Source organism: Gastrolobium bilobum, unplaced genomic scaffold (assembly GCF_033153095.1).
Source record: "Gastrolobium bilobum isolate Gb01-03AN ecotype WA unplaced genomic scaffold, APGP_CSIRO_Gbil_v1 utg7742, whole genome shotgun sequence".
NCBI lineage: Eukaryota > Viridiplantae > Streptophyta > Magnoliopsida > Fabales > Fabaceae > Gastrolobium > Gastrolobium bilobum.
In genome coordinates, this window is record NW_026896962.1 from 81,613 (window position 1) to 100,133 (window position 18,521).

Genomic DNA, 18,521 nt, shown 5'->3' on the forward strand with positions numbered 1-18,521 from the left:
ATATTTTAAAAAAAATAAAATAAAAATAAATGGCTTCGTTAGACAAACTCCGTGACTTGGAAATCAGAAGATAAATACTCCAACTCTCAGCTTGGACAGCAAACAAAATGAATTAAGGTATTGGAGTGAAAGTTTGAGTACAAGTCACCTCTTAAACGGAACAGTGAGTAATTTAAAATAAGATTATTTTCAAATTGTGTACAAGACGCGTTGCGTGTAAAATGTAAATGCAGGACTCGGGTTCAGTGAGTCCATGTTCTTTGCAATAAGGAAATATTTATAACCAAGGATCCAGATTATGAACCGGAGCAGCATTTGAATATATAAGTATTTAAACTATTAATGAATTTTTCTCAACCTTTTTTTTTGTTTTCCTTCTTTCCTTGTAAAAGAACAAGAGAGACTTGAGAGAGTACCTGTACTACTATTTCTTATATTCTAACTCCGAAAAATGTTTCTCAATTTTGATATTACATTGATATCTTCATAAAATGTACAATTTGGTGTCGAAGGCAAAATGGTTAACAAATGTATCTAACCCTCTTCATTTTACTCATGCACAATGACTAAAGTGGGAGATTCGGTGAATACGAGTGACAAAAAATTTTTAAAAATAAAAAATAAAATAAAAATTGAGCATAAGATATATACAATTTTTGGGACAAAATAGAATTGTTTAAACTGGCAGATTACTAAACTTTTTCAGTAGTTCACGCTGCCAACGAGACAAACCCAAACTGGTTTTCTGCCCATAAGTTAGAAAAATCACATTTATCAATGAAATTATCAAACACAAATAACAGGAGGAAGATATACAAAGAATAAGTGACAATTTGAGGCCTCCAGCATGTGCCCCCACAATATTTGGTGAGAAGCTATAAAACGTCTTTAGTATGCAAGCCTCCAATGCATGCTTCAGGCATCTAACACCCAATCCAACTGAGAAATATATGCCAAACCACCCTCCAACTCAAGGTAATAGTATGCTTCAAAACGCTCCAACCAAAACTTGCTTGCTTTCACGGAGGTTCCACAAACCCGACTTTCAAGAATGGTAAGTGGTGAAGGAAAAAGAGAAACTGAGTGAACACCAAGGTTACAGAAAGAAATAACTTCGTACTCAAACCACTACAGCTTGACCACTAATCCCATCATGAAGCTGAAGTGAACCATCCTTCATCAAATTTATGCTCAAGCTCTTGAATCTCTCCCTTGAGTACTGCCTAGATGCTTTTCTCCAATCAGTTCCAGTTTTCATCATGGCCATAAACTCCTCATAACTGATGCGACCATCCTGTGAAAACAGAAAATTGAAAAATGTTTTAAAGAATTCAGAAGAATGTGTGGGGCGTGTAAGAAAAGTAACATGAGAAGCAGCAATAATTACAATTTCCCAGAAATTCCACACCTTCCCTCCCGCATGTTATTATCATCATCTTAATTCTTAACAATTGAATTTTATGATAAACACTAGCATATCTGCTATTGTTTATGTTGCAGTGGTAGTGTAGTGTGTACTTAGAAAGAAAGAACCTGCTGAAAGGAAAACTAAATAAATAAATAAAACAATTGAGTCATGCGCATGAAAGCCAAACCTTGTCAGTGTCAACTTCACGCATGATGTCATTCAATACATCAGCATCAGTTTCTCCTGATTCATCTACTAATGCTTCCTCTAGCTCAACTAACTCAATATAACCACTGCCATCTTTGTCAAAAAACATGAATGCTTTGCGGATATGCTCATCATTCTCCATTCTTTGCAAGTGAATTGTCACAGCTACAAACTCTCCATAGTCAAGTACTCCATTCCTATCAACATCAGCCTAAGCAATTGACAGCAAAGAAAACCATCCTTGAATCACTAATTTGTTATTACATATTTACATATACACTTGACAAGTACAGGATTAGGGCATGAATGACAATTTAATTTATTCTACTATTAAGTAGATGAAACTCAAGAGGGTGAGCCTAGAGTAGTGGTAAATCAGTTTCTTTATGACTGAAAAGTCACAAGTTTAAATCTGGAAAATAGTTTCTTTGCAAATATATAAAGGTAAGTCTGTGCACAAGGATTACCCTCATCCCGACCCTCACGAGTCGGGGTTTAATGGGGAGCGTTTTAAGTATATGAAACTCATTTCAAATGAAAATTGGTGGTATAAGAAGCAGTATAATTCAATAAAAGTAGGAGGATATGTATAGCATAGTTTCTTTCCTCATTTCTTTTCTACTTTACCTTGTACTACCATTTTACTCAGTAAAATAAAAAGGATATCAGAGGACCGTGGATTTCACTGACCCATAAACCCAAATTATGGTTTCTTTTGTGATTCTCTCTCCCAACATTTTCCTTAAGCGAAGGCTTCAGAAACCAAGACAATATGGATATCCATACTGAAAGAACCTCATGCATAGTTTTTTGTACAGGAAATATTACCTTAAAACAAAATCTTTAGAAGTAAATTTAAGGGATTATTTACACCGCACAATGAGGATGCATTAAATGTGGCATCTAACATTATATGATGTAATGCAGCACAAGGTCCAAAACCAATTAAGACACATTTGTCATGCACATACCAACCGCGCACACAACTGATTAAATAGGAAAGAGAATATCTTCATTCCGGGAGAACACAATGTTGTGTTCATTTTAAAAATGCATTCTTCTAAGAAATCATGCAGCAGAAGTCCAGAAAAATGGTTTCAATGAGCTCCATCAGATTGTCAAATAATCATAGTGACAATCAAAGAACTGAAATTATATTAAGCAATTACATTATAAATGGTATAAAGCTTACAGAAACCTACCACTTCCATCAGCATCTTTATCTCCGGCTCAGCTAATTGTGAACCAACCTTCCGCATACCAGCCTTCAGTTCCTCGAATGATACTTTGCCATCTTTGTCAGTATCCATCAATGTAAACATATCTTTGATTATTTCTACCTCCTCAAGAGATAAATGTTCTGCAATTACCTGTAGCATTCATTCAAAGAAACCCAAATCACCAACATTTCAAACCCCTGATTAGTTCCATCTTAAACAGAACTTGAGTCAACAATTATGCATAAACCACACTAGATGCTAACCCGAAGAGCTCTCTTTTTGAATCTATTCATCACAGAGAACTGCTTAAGCCTTGTCCTCACAATATCTCCTAATGGAACATTTGAAGCTTTCTTTGCATTTTGTAGCCAGGAATGTTCTGCAACCATAATTAAGGACAGTTAAATATTTAGAATCACTTTCTACATCAGGTATGCCTAATGTACAGTGCACCCTCCCGAGTTATAAGGTATGCAACCATTTCTTTTTTCCTTTTAAGGGGGAGAGGGCAAAGGGACAAAGGGTCCAGGTAAGAATGAGAAGATTTCTCTTAACCAAAGAAAAAGTCATACATTATACATGGCAATTTTGAGCTGCTTAAATTTTCGGATTGAGTCCAATGAAATCACCCCCTTTAATTATCACAAGGCAAAATCTTCCAGGCATGGAAATTTCTAAAATTCATTCTTGGGGGCCATGACAGTTATCATGTATCCCCTCTCAACATTGAGGGGACAAAATAAACCATAAATACCACTGTTCAACTGCAAAGGAGTGAAAGGTTCTTGGCTGCCCCGATAATATCTTAGTCAGACAGACTGCATGACACTGTAAACCCAGTAACAAATATAAAATGAGTTCAACCCAGCCTATGAATGATAGTCGAACTCAGTGTCTCAGACATGTCTGAGAGTCAGCAAAGAAAGCTGAATTTAATATCAAAAGGTTTGATGCTTGAGGGGCAGGGGAGGGGAGAAGAACTTTCATTGAATTTGGTTTATAAACATCTTATGTGGCATGCAAGCCCAGGAAAAACAACAAGTAGGAGCCTCCCCAATATGACCACAAATTAAAGGTCCTCAATATATGTAACTGACAATGTATCCATCCTTCTCTTTCTACACTAACTAGTCTAAAAATAACGAACAAATTTCCTCAAGCATTTAACTACCTTAATGTATGCAGAAAAATTATATGCACAACAGGGACATAGCCTGAAATAGAGACCAACAATCACATTTTAAGGTTTCTTCATCATATCTCCCCCTTCTTTTAGGGGCTTCCCACTCATTAATTTCTCCAACTCATTTCAAATACCTAATACTTGTAAGATTCTGCCACAACACAAAGGACGAATCCAATGTTTATTTGGGGATCACTTATGGTAACAGCCACAGAAATTATTGTCTGAAAGATATACTCATAGCAGCATGATAGTTTATGGAAAGCGTAATAATGGATCAAAATCCCACATCACACCAAGCATTAAGCAAGATGAAGACTAACACCAAAACTGTTCATCTTAAACCCAAAAATTGATCCTCTCCTCAGTGTTTTGGGATGATGACAATTCAAAAAGGGAATAGTTTTTCATTGACTACAAAATTCAACCTTGATCCCCCACCAAGTCACCAGTCAGCACAGTGTATCCAACAGCTCAACACAAAAATGACTTACCAAGCACCTGTTCAGCCGTCAAGCGCTTTTTAGGATCGGGTTCCAACATCTGCCGCACAAGGCTCTTAGCACTATCCGAAATCTGAGGCCAAGGCTCCCTCTTGAAGTCAATCACACCTCTCAAAATCGCCAAAGCAACCCCTTGTTCAGTCTCTGCAACAAACCAATGCAAAAAAAGAAAAAAGAAAAAAACTTACTACAATTTAAACTTTCCATCACTAACCACATGCACTAAAAAAAAACACAAAAAACCAGTAGCAGCTAGCACCTGCCCAAAACGGAGGAACCCCACATAACAAAATATAAAGAATGACTCCAGCACTCCACACATCAACCTCTGGCCCATAATTCCTCTTCAAAACCTCCGGCGCCATATAGTAAGGACTCCCAACAATTTCAGAAAACCTCATTCCTACAAAAAAAAATTAAATAAAATAATAAATAATTAAAAAAACTCATCAGCATTCAGCATTCAGCTTAATTCATGAAACCAAACAAAAAGAACATACCAGGCTTAAAAAACACAGAGAGACCAAAATCAATGGCTTTAAGAAGCGAGTTCTCTTTCTTATTAGCAAAGAGAAAATTCTCAGGCTTAAGGTCCCTATGCATGACTCCATTGGAATGGCACATCCTAACAACCTCAGCTATGGTCCTTGCCACGTGTGCCGCCGCACGCTCGCTGTAATGCCCCCTCGCAACGATCCTATCGAAGAGTTCCCCTCCCTCGCAGAGCTCCATCACCAGGTGCACATTCTCTTCATCCTCGTAAGTCGCCTTCAGCTTCACCACGTTCGGATGCTCCGGCAACGTCGACATGATCGCCACCTCCCGCCGCACGTCCTCCACGTCCACGGCGGTCCTCAGCTTCCGCTTCGATATCGACTTGCACGCCAGCTCCTGCTTCGTTTCCCTGTCCGTGCATAGGTACGTTATCCCGAACTCGCCCCGACCCAGTTCCCGACCCAACACGTACTTGTCCCCGATTCGGATCCCCGGAATCACATCATTCAGCACCCGAACCGGACCTGCAGACCGGTCCCCTTCCTCAGCGTATGGGTTCGGTTGGGTTTTTTTCCTTCTCCCCCGGTTCGACTCGCTCGGCTTCTCTTCTACTACATCTGCTCTCACGCAAGTGTTGCAATTACCCATCGTCGCCGGCAAGAGAGAGAGAGAGAGAGAGAGAAAGCTAGCTGAGCTCGGAAAATTTACTTTCTTTATAAAACTTCTTTGACTAATAACAATTTATTGTTTAACAAAATAGAATATATAATTATTTATTTTTATTTTTTTGCATGAATATATGTATATGATTGAATTATAATATAAAAAAACAAATTTATATGAAGCGAATGTTTGAGGTAGTTGCGTTCTGTGATGATGAATATTGAATAATTAAATGCAGACGCCATAGGTTTGGTGTTAAACGACGTTATAGTTTCTTTTATTAATTTGCGTTTATATAATTTCTACTGGCTGAAACTTTGGACCATTGCTTGGGGTTGGGGCTATGACACTTTGAAATTGATTTTTCATTTCAATTTATAATGTGTGTGATGGGACATATGAATTACGGTGGACCTTATACGAGAGGCTTTTTTGTTTTTTAGTTATACTATATACCTAAGTTAAAATTGTAAACTGTTTCTCAATGTTTATATAACGTATTGAAAATTCTAGTACTTAATTTTTGGGAAAAAAGTATCTAATGTTACTGTAGATAAATTTGTCTAATGTTCATCGAAACTTCGTAGTTTTGGGGTTGAAAAATTAAAAAATTAGAATGAAAAAGACTATTATAATCCTGAAATAAATTAAAATTACAAAAATACCATGATTTCCGCCTCAAAACGACGTCGTTTCAATGAACATTAGATAAAGTTATATAAAGTAACTTTAAAAAAAACAAACCCTTAATTTTTATATGTTGTTTTAAAAAAATTAAGAATTGTCTAACATATAAACAAATTTGTGCATGTGTCTCAAATGCAAAGTTTAATAAAATATGAAGTATGGGTTGGTGCAGTCATAATTGGTATTACAGTTCATTTTATTATTTTTAATCTGGTCTTATCCATACCATCTGGTGCTTGTTCAAAACTCGATAATGAATATGTTAGGTTGAAGTTTACTAGCTCACTAGTATTATGACTTGGTCCTAATTCAGACTCTAACGTCATTATCCTTTAAAAACAAAAAATGGAAAATCTTGTCTTGCTGCCTATGAAGCATCGACACTTCAAAAATCCTGACATGTCGTGTCCGACACTTTCCGACACTCCGATACTCTCCGACACTCCAACACGCGTTATAGAAACTCAAAAAATGGTTCAAAGGTTGCGTTGCATTGTATTTTTAGTTCCAACTATTAGATTCGTTGGATTATAATTATCATTTTATTGAGTTTAATATAAATATTTGGCATATCTTGTGTTTCTTTGCAAAATTGATGGGTATTATAAGTTTAACTTCATTTTTTATTAAATTGTTGAATATTAAATATAATATACACTACATAAATTAAATATATTTTTTAATATCAAAATGTGTCCTAACGTGTCGAAATCTAACATTTTTTAGAATTAACGTGTCGGAGTGTCGTGTCGTGTCGTGTCGTGTCGTGTCGTGTCGTATCGTGTCGTGTCACGTGTCCCGTTTCAATATCGGTGCTACATAGGTTGCTGTAACAAAATATTTATTGAGTCCATTTTTTCTTTTTTACGACGATAATACTTATATGCCAAGAACCTTTTTCTGCTAATTAATGAAAACCAAAAAATAAATACAAAAAGGCAAGGATTGGAATTTGGAAAACTCTTTTTTCTTTTTTAGGGTTGGTGGAAGAATATTTACACTGTGGACGGGGTCAATATCTCAAACCTAATTAAAAGTCGTAAAGTTGTATTTTATTTACAAAGCTATGTTAACTTTGGCAATGACCCACCTTCCTTTCGATGTCAATTAAGTCAACAAATTATGATGACTTTATCTTTCCTTTTTCAAAAAAAAAAAAAAAAAACACACACACACACAGAGAACAAGAGTTGGATCAGCTTTTTTTTTTTTTTTTTTTAAAAGGGTTGGACCAGCTTTATGTAAGTTGAAAGGTTGCAAAGTGTTTGGCTATTAGATTATTTTCCCTCGAATGTCAAAGACTACCCTTCCTTTGAAGCAAAGAACAAGTTATTAATATTCATATGCAATAACACTACATTTGTTATAGTTTAACTGTTTAAGAACCTTTTCGCCCCCAATAGTTATTTTCTTTTTATAGTTTAACTGTTTAAGCCGATTAGTAAATTATACGAAATGGAAACTTGTCCAAATAACATTATTTTTAATACGACGACAACGAACATAACTGTTAACGTCTAACTATTTTGTTAATGTAAATTTATAAAAGTTTTCTAAATGATAATTTAGTTAATAATAAAAAATCTAAATCAAATAAGATTCATCTATGATCAAGGAGTTGTTTTAACCTGTCATTGTACAGGCTAAATAATACATTATTATTATTATTATTATTATTATTGTCATTATTATTATTATTGTTATTATTATTATTATTATTATTATTATTGTCATTATTATTATTATTATGTTCCTATTTAATTAATAAAGTTTCTTGTGAGTATAATATAACTATATTATTGCTTAAAATTATTTATTTTTTCATTTATTGTCTTAATCACATAATATACATAAGGATTAACGTTTTTCCGTAATAAGAGATAAAGTTATATTTCGCAAAGACAAAACGACATTATTTTAGGGTTTGAAAAAAATATAAAGTATTTTAATAAAATTCATAATACAAAAATAAAGTAAATCAAAAACACCCTGTATTTTTTTCCTTTACTTCAAAATGACCTCATTTTTTAGTTGTAAAAAATAATTTCATCCTATGTTAAGGGAAAAACACTTTTTCCATATATGTATATGTGTATGTGAGATAAGATCCTTATTAATTTCTTTCATACAAAAAAAAAAGATCCTTATTAATTTCTAATAAACGATAACTGTTGATTGACGAAAATCAACAGTTAAAATTTGGTATCAAATTTCAAAATTTGACACCGATGTCAAAAGATCCTACTCCTATATATATGTAGAGCTGGCAAAACGGGTTCAGCTCGGCGGGCCAATTCACCCAACCCGCCAAACGGGACAGGACAGGCTGAGTTTTTCAACCCATCTCAAAAACGGGGCGGGCTCATTTTTTGGCCGGCATAAGCGGGCCGAGGCGGGTAAGTGTAAAATAGGCTCGGGCTGGCGGGACGGGTTGAGTTTTTCAGCCCACTTTTAAAAATGGAGGCGGAGCGGACTGACTCATTTTTTGACGAGTTGATGACGGGGCAGGGTGGGCCGCCCACTTTACCACCTCTCTATATATATGCATGCATGCTGTGGTACTATAATTTTTATTTATGAATGTAATTGTTAGAAAAATCTCTTTATTTGTGAAATATTCATAATAATAAAGAATTAGTTTCACTATTATATTTGTTGGGGTATTCAATTAAAAAAAATTTAATACATTTCTTTGCTGTCAACGTATAAATATCAAGATCTAAACAATTTGGGCATGACTTTTTTCCCTGTCAATATAACTTCAATTACGGTATGTTAATGTATGCCACAGTTTTGTTTTGTTTTGTTTTTTTTTAAAAAGTGTGTGTGTGTTTGGTAAACGATGTAAAAGATGATAAAGCACTTTTCTTTTGTCTTCTTTGCATGGTTGCTAAAGCACTTTTCTTTTCTTTTTGAATTAAGGGTCCATTTGGATGGATTTTTCTTTCTTCAAAAGCTGTTTTTTTTTTAAAAAAAAACACTTTTCATTTTTAGTTTGTTTGGATGTCTACTTTTAAAAAAAGTATAAGTTACAAAAAAATTTAAAAACTTACTTTTCTCAAAAGCTAAAAATTTTAACTTCTACAAAAAATAGAAGTCAAAAGCTAAATATTTTTTTCAAAAACTAAATATTTTTATAAAAATATAAATAGCTTTGACTTTTGTAAAATGTACTTTTAAAATAAGGAAGAGATAAAAATCACTTTTTTTAAAAGGTGAAACAAACGGCCTCTAAGACTCATCACCGCCGCCCAGTGCTTTGGTTTTTTCTTCAAAAGTTACTTTTTTCTTGAAAAAAAGCACTTCTCATTTTTAGTTCATTTGGATGTCTACTTTTAAAAAAAGCAGAAGTCACAAAAAAAGCCAAAAACTTACTTTTTTCAGAAGCTAAAAATTTTAACTTCTACAAAAAGCAGAAGTCAAAAGCCAAATATTTTTTTCAAAAACTAAATATTTTTATAAAAATATAAATAGGTTTAACTTTTGTAAAAAGCACTTTTAAAATAAGGAAGAGATAAAAGTCATTTTTTTTAAAAGGTGAAACAAAGATGCACTTATGCCCCGAGGGCACTAAAGCACTTTTCTTGATCAGCTAGCTGCGTGCTCTTCTCAACTAAAAGCAACGCCAACATTCATCGTGGTCTTCGGTTAGCTATCTTTAACGCAGGCATGCATGGTTCAAAAATTTTATTATGAATAAATAAATAGGGGTTTTAGTTTGTCCTTTAATGTGATCAGAAAAACTTTCTTAGACACACAACATTTTGTGAGACCTACACTTTTAAAAAAAAAAAAAAACTATGGCACGCAAAACGAATCTCTATAACATTAGAATCGTTTTTCCTACAACATAACTCTTATAAAACTCAAATAAATATTGTTCACATATTAAACTATTATAATAAGTATTTGTTAAAGAAATATAAATCATTGATAGGCTTCACTTACCGGCTTAAATTTGAAAGTAAAAGTCTATTAATGATTTTTATATTTTTCTAACATTATCTAATTAGAGAATTAAGCAAACTTTTGTCAAGTTGTTGTACATGACTTTATTTACGTATTAGAAATCGGTTTGGTTGTGTCTTCAACGTCACATCTAGCTAGGGGTGCTAAACGAGCCAGAGGCCTTTAATTCGGCTCGTGAAGGCCTGAGTTTACATGTCTAAAATTGATTGTTGGAATCAGGCTTGGACTTCTATAAAAGCTCGTTTAATAAAAAGGTCTCAGGCTCCAATTCAAAAGCTCGGCCTTAGAGCCTCTCAGGCTGGCCTAATATATTAATTTTTATTTTATTTTATATTTTTTATACTACTTGTGATAGCCTTCTCTCTCTCCTCAATCCATTTTATCCCATTTTATTAATTAAACAGACTTTTTGAATGTTTTTGTTTTATATTATGTTGTTTGGATATACATTAAATTTATGAATATTTATGGAATTACTAGTGTTGTTGATTATATATTTTGTTTGGATAAATTTTTGTTGTCTTACTTTTTTTAAATAGGCTAACAGGCTAAACCAAGTTTTTATTTTTTATAAATAAGACTGGCCACAGGCTGAAATTATATTCATAACAGGTAACGGACTTGGTCAGGCTGATACATTTAAATACAGACTTAACCTTTTAAGACCAAAGTTCGGCTCGGCTCAGCCCATTAACACCCCCTACATCTAGCCACTTAATCAATCCAATGTGATCATTTGATCAGGGAGTGGAGAAGTCTGTGACTTTGTTTGATGAAAATGAGATGATGCATAATAAATTGACCATATATAAATGAATAAATAAGTGTGTATATATATAATTTAGAGATAATGATGAGTCTAACCCTAGAGTTATTGGCCTGGTGATAACCCAGCTAAATTATATAATTTAATTTGCTTGCTTTGTAATGGATTGGATTTGTGAGAGTTATAATTTCTAAAAAAGATTAAGAGACTCAAACCTAAAATTAAATTAGGTGACCCGTTAATGAGTCTATAACTATAAAAAAAAATAGTTTTGAAACAGATGATCAGATATTACTTAACAAAACATTAGAGAAATCTAGAACAAATGGAAGCTACAGATAGGGATGTGCATGAGTCGAACCGAACTGGTTTTTTTGAAAAATCGAACTGAATTGGTTTAAATGGTTCGGTGGAAAACGGTTTGGTTCGAAACCGGTTCAGAAATGGTTCGGTTTGAAACCGATTCGGGTCGACCCTCTTTTGAAAAGAAAAGAAAAAAATTAAAAAATAAAGTTATAAAAATCAATTTGGTTCGGTTTGAAAACAGTTCGGTTCGGTTCTGTAAAGAATCTAATCCTGGAAATGTACATTGCTTTATTAATTTTCTCCTCTTTAACTGAGGTATTTATACAAGTATCATAAAACAAAATTCACTTAAAATTAGATAACAACCTCTAAAAAATTGAACAACTAAACAACTCAATCTTATCCAATTTACATCAATAGCTCAACAACCGAAATTCTCTTAACAAACTAAAATCTATTTTCAACACTCCCCCTCAAGTTGGTGCGTGTATATCTATCATGCCCAACTTGTTAATGGCTTCTTCAAAAACTTTTCCAGAAACAGCTTTAGTCAATACATCAGCAAGTTGTTGTTGAGATCGTACAAGAGGAATCTCAATTATATGATTTTCAAGCTTCTCCTTTATAAAATGCCTATCTATCTCAACATGCTTAGTTCTGTCATGCTGAACCGGATTCTTTGCTATTTCTATTGCAGCTTTGTTATCACATAAAAGATTCATTGGCTGACTATACATAATTCCCAAATCAGCTAATATATTTTTAATCCATAACAGTTCACAGACACCATATGTCATACCTCTGAATTCAGCTTCAGCACTTGATCTAGCCACTACCTTTTGTTTCTTTCTCCTCCATGTAACTAAATTTCCTTCTACAAAGGTGAAATACCCAGAGGTTGATTGTCTTGTAGTCTTATCACCAGCCTAATCTGAATCTGTATAGCCTTCAATGCATGGTCTATCATTTTTTGAAAAAAGTAGCCCTTTTCCTGGAGTTCCTTTGAGATATCTAAGAATTCGGTACACAGCTTTCATATGTTCCTCACTAGGAGAATGCATAAATCTGCATACAATGCTAACAGAATATGCAATATCAGGTCTAGTATGTGACAAATATATCAATTTACCTACCAACCTTTGATATCTGCCTTTATCTGTGTCAACCTGGTTTGGATAGACACCAAGTGAGTGATTCATTTCCATTGGAGTATCTGCTAGCTTGCTGCCCAATAACCCAGTTTCAGAGAGAAGATCCAAGATATACTTTCTTTGAGATAAGAAAATTCCTTGTTTAGATCTTGAAATTTCTATCCCAAGAAAGTATTTCAGTGGGCCAAGATCCTTCATTTCGAATTCAGCAGCTAGATTCTTTTCCAGAGACTTCATTTCTTCTAGATCATCTCCAGTCAGCACCATATCATCTACATAGACAATAAGTATTGCCACCTTTCCTTTGCGATGCTTAATAAATAGAGTATGATCTGAGTTGCTTTGTTGATACCCAAACTTTTTCATTGCTAAGGAGAGCCTACCAAACCATGCTCTTGATGACTGTTTAAGACCATAGAGTGCCTTTTCCAGCTTACAAACCAAGTTATGTTTTGAATGTATTGTTTTTACTCCTGGAGGTATTTCCATGTAAACTTCCTCTTCTAGGTCACCATTCAAGAAAGCGTTCTTCACATCAAATTGTTTTAAGGGCCAGTCTCAGTTTGCTGCTATAGAGATTAGTATTCTGATGGTATTCAGCTTTTCCACTGGAGCAAATGTCTCTTGATAATCTACCCCATATCTTTGTGTAAATCCCTTTTGCTACAAGTCTTGCCTTGTACCTGTCAATGCTCCCATCTGCCCTTAGTTTCACAGTATAAACTTATTTGCAACCAATTGTCTTTTTTCCATCCGGTAAAGAAGTCAGACTCCAAGTGTTATTTTTCTGAAGTGCTTCCATTTCAGTGTTCATGGCTTGCTTCCATTTAGGATTTTCCAATGCTTCCTGCACACTATTAGGAATTTGTACAGTAGATAATTGATCAATTGTTAAAGCATATGATTCAGATAGCCTATGGGATGACACATAATTGCTAATAGGATATTTCCCTTTGGCTTTCAGATTCAGTTCATAAGTAGCCTTTGGAATGCCTTTGTTTGTCCTCTCGGATCGTCTAATATGAGTATTATCCAAAGGTACAGGTTCTGTATTTTCGGCAGAAGTGGCTTCAATAGCAGGTGGGATTGGATGATCTGTATTTTGGGCAGAAGTGGTTTCAGTGGCAGGGAGTTCAGAATGTGTTTCAGATGCTTCTAAGGATGGAGTAGCAGGTGTCTGAGGTATATTTGGTATTTCATGTAGAGGAGGAATAGGAATAGAATTAGAAGACCAGAATTCTTCTTCTCGAATATCAGATATCTCCCCCGGAGAAGAAGAAGTTGAAACTCCCCCTGAATAGTAAGCTTCGGATTCATTAAAAGAGACTTCAAGTGTGACATACATCTTGTGGGTTTGAGGATCAAAACAGCGGTAGCCCTTTTGGGAGTCAGAATAGCCCACAAATATACATTTCTTAGCACAGGGATCAAGTTTGGTGCGTAAAACTTTTGGAATGTGGACAAATACGGTGCAACCAAAAACTTTAGGTTCTAGATTCATAACATGAGGAATTGAAAAAAAGGTTTGAAGTTTTTGTTGAGGAGTGAGAAATTTCAAAGAGCTAGAGGGGGTCCGATTGAGAACATAAGCAGCAGAAAGAACAGCTTCTCCCCAATAGTGAGAGGGTACATTCATATCAAATAAAAAAGCTCGAGTAACTTCTAATAATTGCCTGTTTTTTCGCTCAGCCAAACCATTTTGCTGAGGTGTATAAGCACAAGAGGTTTGATGTTTGATCCCTTTAGAGTTTAAAAAATCAGAAAATGCCTTATTTTTATATTCAAGCCCATTGTCAGATTGCAGTATTTGGATAGAAGTTTGAAATTGAGTGGCAACCATATTATGAAAATTTCGAAATACAGAAAATACTTCACTTTTGTTTTTCAGTAAAGAGATCCACATCATCCTAGTGCATTCATCAATAAAAGAAACATAATAAAAGGCATTCGAAAAAGAAGATACACGAGCTGGTCCCCACACATCAGAATGAATAACTTGAAAGGGAATTTCACTTTTATTTGAACAAGGATAAAAAGGCAGACGATGGCTTTTAGCCATTTCACAAGTAGAACAATGAAATTCAGAAGGATTACAATTCAAAAATAAATGAGGAAATAATTTATTCAGATACGGAAACGAAGGGTGTCCTAATCTCCTATGCCAAAGCCATAGTGTAGAATTTTTATTTGCAGAACTATGAGCAACAGCTGCCCGAAAAGCTATGTCTGATGCATTATGAGAAGCGTCAAAAAAATAGAGATTGTGCTTTCTAACACCATAGCCAAGAATCATTTTTGTTTGGAGATCCTGAAATACACAGAATTTTGGGTAAAACAACACTGCACAATTAATTTCTGAAGTCAGTTTACTTACAGACAACAGATTAAATTCAAGAGAGGGGACCACAAAAACAGAGGACATAGTAATGGTGGGTGACAAAACAAGGGTTCCTTGACCCGTAATTGAAGCAGTGCTACCATTGGCAGTAGTAACAGAGGTTGTATCACAAGGCAAAAATTCAGTCAAAACAGAAGCATCACGAATCATATGGTTTGATGCACCAGTATCAATTATCCAAGACAAATTGTTATAGTGAGTAGAAAGAGCAACAGAATTGCCTAGTAAGCCTTCATAGATAGCATTTGCCTGAGGAGTGGAGACCGAATCACCGGCGGAGGAAAGGAGAGCTTTAGCTTTGCGACGAGGGCGTTTTGTGAAATCCCACCAATCGGGATACTCAATTAATTCATAGCACCGAGCCTTGGAGTGACCGGAATCGCCACAGTGAGTGCACTGGAAAGTCTTGGCAGAGGGACCTTCCTTTCTGTGTTTCGGGGCAGAAGAGACAGGAGCAGAACGGGAAACATGAGAGAGTAGAGCAGAGGAATCCGGTGAAGGGAACAATTTTCCCATTGTAATCCGTTGCTGATATTCGCGACGAAGGAAGGCATAGGTGCTCTCCAAGTCCAGCTTTGGTTCTTTACGGAGGATCTCACCTCTGACTTGATCAAAATCAGAATCAAGCCCACTCAAAAAAATGTACACACGCATACGAGCCATTGAGGAGTGCGTGTGAACAACATCAGCAACGGAAGCAGCAGAGGAGGACATGCGATGATCGATCTCCTGAAAGATGGAGAGAAGTTCATTATAAAACACCGACAGAGGCCGGCCATTTTGCTTAGAAGAAAACGACCGTTGATGGAGTTCGAACAGGCATGATTCATCCGAACCATCGTAGAAGGTTCGCTTGGTCGCCTCCCATATGTCGTGAGCAGTCTCAAGACGGATGAACCTCTGCATCAACGAGGGTGACATCGAATCGATGAGCCAACTCTTCACTCTTTTGTTGTCGGTGACCCAATTGTCATAGGAGGGATCAGTGGGGGGAGGCTTTGGTGTCGAACCGGTGAGGAACCCAGACTTATTCCTTGCACCGATGCGCATGTCAAGAAGTTGTGACCAGAGTGGATAATTTGAGTCATCAAGGATGACAGAAAGAGGAAAGGATGAGGTCTCTTGTTGTATGATAATGTTTGAAGGAGAAGTGATAGAGGAACCGGGTGGAGTGGGAGGTGTGGGAGGTGTGGGCGGTGTGGGGTTGTTGTTGTTGGTAGGATCCATTGACGGTGGAGGGGAAATATCAGGGTTAGGGATTGGGAAGGCTGTTCGGGTAGAGAAGAAGCGTTTCGGGTAGGGATTTGAGGAAATGGGTAGAGAAATTCAAAGAGAGTAAAGAAGGAAACCGGGTTCGGGTAAGAAAATTAAAAAAAATGGGTCAGGAAAAACAAACTAAGAGAGATAGGTAGAAATACTTCCGAGGATTAGAAAATAATTCATCTGATACCATGTAAAGAATCTAATCCTGGAAATGTACATTGTTTTATTAATTTTCTCCTCTTTAACTGAGGTATTTATACAAGTATCATAAAACAGAATTCACTTAAAATTAGATAACAACCTCTAAAAAACTAAACAACTAAACAACTCAATCCTATCCAATTTACATCAATAGCTTAACAACCGAAATTCTCTTAACAAACTAAAATCTATTTTCAACAGGTTCAAAATGGTTCGATTCTTAAATTGGTTCTAAAAACCGGTTTGATTCATGAACTGGTTCTTTAAAAACCGGTTATTTCAAGGGGCAGTTCTAAGATTCATGGTTCGATTCAGTTTTTTGGTTATTTTTCGCACCTCTAGCTACAGATTATCCAACTAATTAATAGATTTGGCACTCAAGAAATTAACCATCTCCCGATTCTCCACATAAAAAGTGGGAGGTTTTAAGAGCATAATATATCTTCTTCCAAGGCAGATAGATGGTAAATAGATTAATGATGGAAAAGCATCCTTTCACGCAGATTGCTTTATGCACTGGCATGGCTTTCCAGTGAGACCAATATTTTTTAGGGTGAAAAGAAGCCAAAAGTCCATGTTGCACGATGATTATGTTGGATCATAGGCTTGCAAAAAAGCACGTGAATTCATTTACACAGCTCACAAAGTCACACCCCAAGAAAATTGGTCAAGCCCCTTTTTGAACCTTAAAAAAAAAAAAACTTTATTTTGTCTGAAAAGTTGGGAGAAAATCAGAAAATCATTTCATAGCCATTTAGGTTTGTCTGATAACTGTTAATTTTCCATGTACCATTTCTTTATTAATTATAGTTTTATTTCACTTTGCGAGTACCTGATGTTGATGTATACGTATATTTTGTATATAAAACGATTTTATAATTAGATTCTTTATTTAATGTACATATATCTATAAGGATTTTATAAGAGTTATGTTGTAGAAAAATAATTGTGTAATACTATAGAAATTCGTTTTGCGTACCTTAATTTTTTTATTGCTTTAAAAAGTGCGAATCTCACAAAATATTGTGTGTGTAGAAAAACAAAAATTTGTCATGTTAAAGAACGAACTAAAACCGCTGTCTATAAAACATAAGTAATAACAACCTTTTAATCTTTTGCATAAATGTTAGCAATTCAGGTTGATGGATGTATGATCTTCGAGCCAACAGGATTACAATATTTTCAATTTGAACACGGTATGAATAATTATGTATATCAAGATCCTTATCATTAATATCGTCTGTTTATTATGAGGATTGATATATATATATATATATATATATATATATATATATAACATAATTAATCCATTAATTTTATTTTTTTGGATCAAAACTATCAAAATAATCTCTAATTAATAAAAAAATACAAGATAAATTAAATTAAATATATAATTATATAACTATTTAATTAAAATGAGTCGAATTCATACAAAAGTAAATATTATTGATATTAACATGATACAATTTTCCCTATGCGAGATATTAATGACACAAACACACAAATTTGATATCGTGTTTAACCCGTGTTGATGAGTCGGGTTAGAAAATACTCGCCCAACTTCAGCGACAACGATTTATAGTGGTAAGTGTATAATGGAATCATGATCTACAACTATTATTTACTTACATGCCACGGAATTATTGGAGTTTGATGATCCCTTACTGCAATCTGATTTTGCTGCGGCATCAAAAGGGAAAAAAAAGATATAAGAGGAAATAAATATAAAGATAAAAGCAATGTAATTTTTATTTATTTATTTAGTAAATGATATACCAAATATTCAATACTCCTATAACACTGAAAATATTTTCCATCCATAACCTGGTTTGATTTGTAATATATTAGTTTTTTCTCTTTTGGGCTTCGCTTAGTTATGTAATAAAAGTCAAGATTTTTCTTTTAATAAATTTAAATTTCAATATAGTAAAAAATCAAGATAATCCAGCTAAAAATCAGTATAGTCAAGAGTACTCCAAATTTAATTTTCATTGAATTGCTTACCAAAAAAAAAAATTCATTGAATTGATTGTTAGTATTTGAAAAAAGAAAATGATTACTTTTATAAAATAACCTTATATTTGAGGAGAAAGAAGAGATA

At 34.6% G+C, this 18,521-nt stretch overlaps 1 protein-coding gene across 1 annotated transcript; it reads right to left on the reverse strand.

Moving 5' to 3' along the window:
• Window positions 1–664: 664 nt before the first annotated feature.
• LOC133303035 (calcium-dependent protein kinase 10-like) lies at window positions 665–5,664 on the reverse strand. Its single transcript, XM_061502876.1, has 7 exons — window positions 5,022–5,664; window positions 4,781–4,924; window positions 4,513–4,665; window positions 3,099–3,214; window positions 2,818–2,985; window positions 1,596–1,826; window positions 665–1,294 (listed from the first exon to the last, which is right to left on the reverse strand). Exons 1-7 carry the CDS (start codon window positions 5,662–5,664, stop codon window positions 1,121–1,123), a joined length of 1,629 nt encoding a protein of 542 aa, XP_061358860.1. The 3' UTR covers window positions 665–1,120.
• Window positions 5,665–18,521: the final 12,857 nt, after the last annotated feature.

Excerpts from the sequence above, each read along its gene's own strand:
- LOC133303035 (XM_061502876.1), bottom strand. The coding sequence starts at position 5,664 with ATGGGTAATTGCAACACTTGCGTGAGAGCAGATGTAGTAGAAGAGAAG. Across the intron at positions 4,925-5,021 it reads CTCTGTGTTTTTTAAGCCTG|GAATGAGGTTTTCTGAAATT; the intron begins GTATGTTCTTTT and ends TTTTTTTTGTAG. Across the intron at positions 2,986-3,098 it reads TCAAAAAGAGAGCTCTTCGG|GTAATTGCAGAACATTTATC; the intron begins GTTAGCATCTAG and ends TGAATGCTACAG.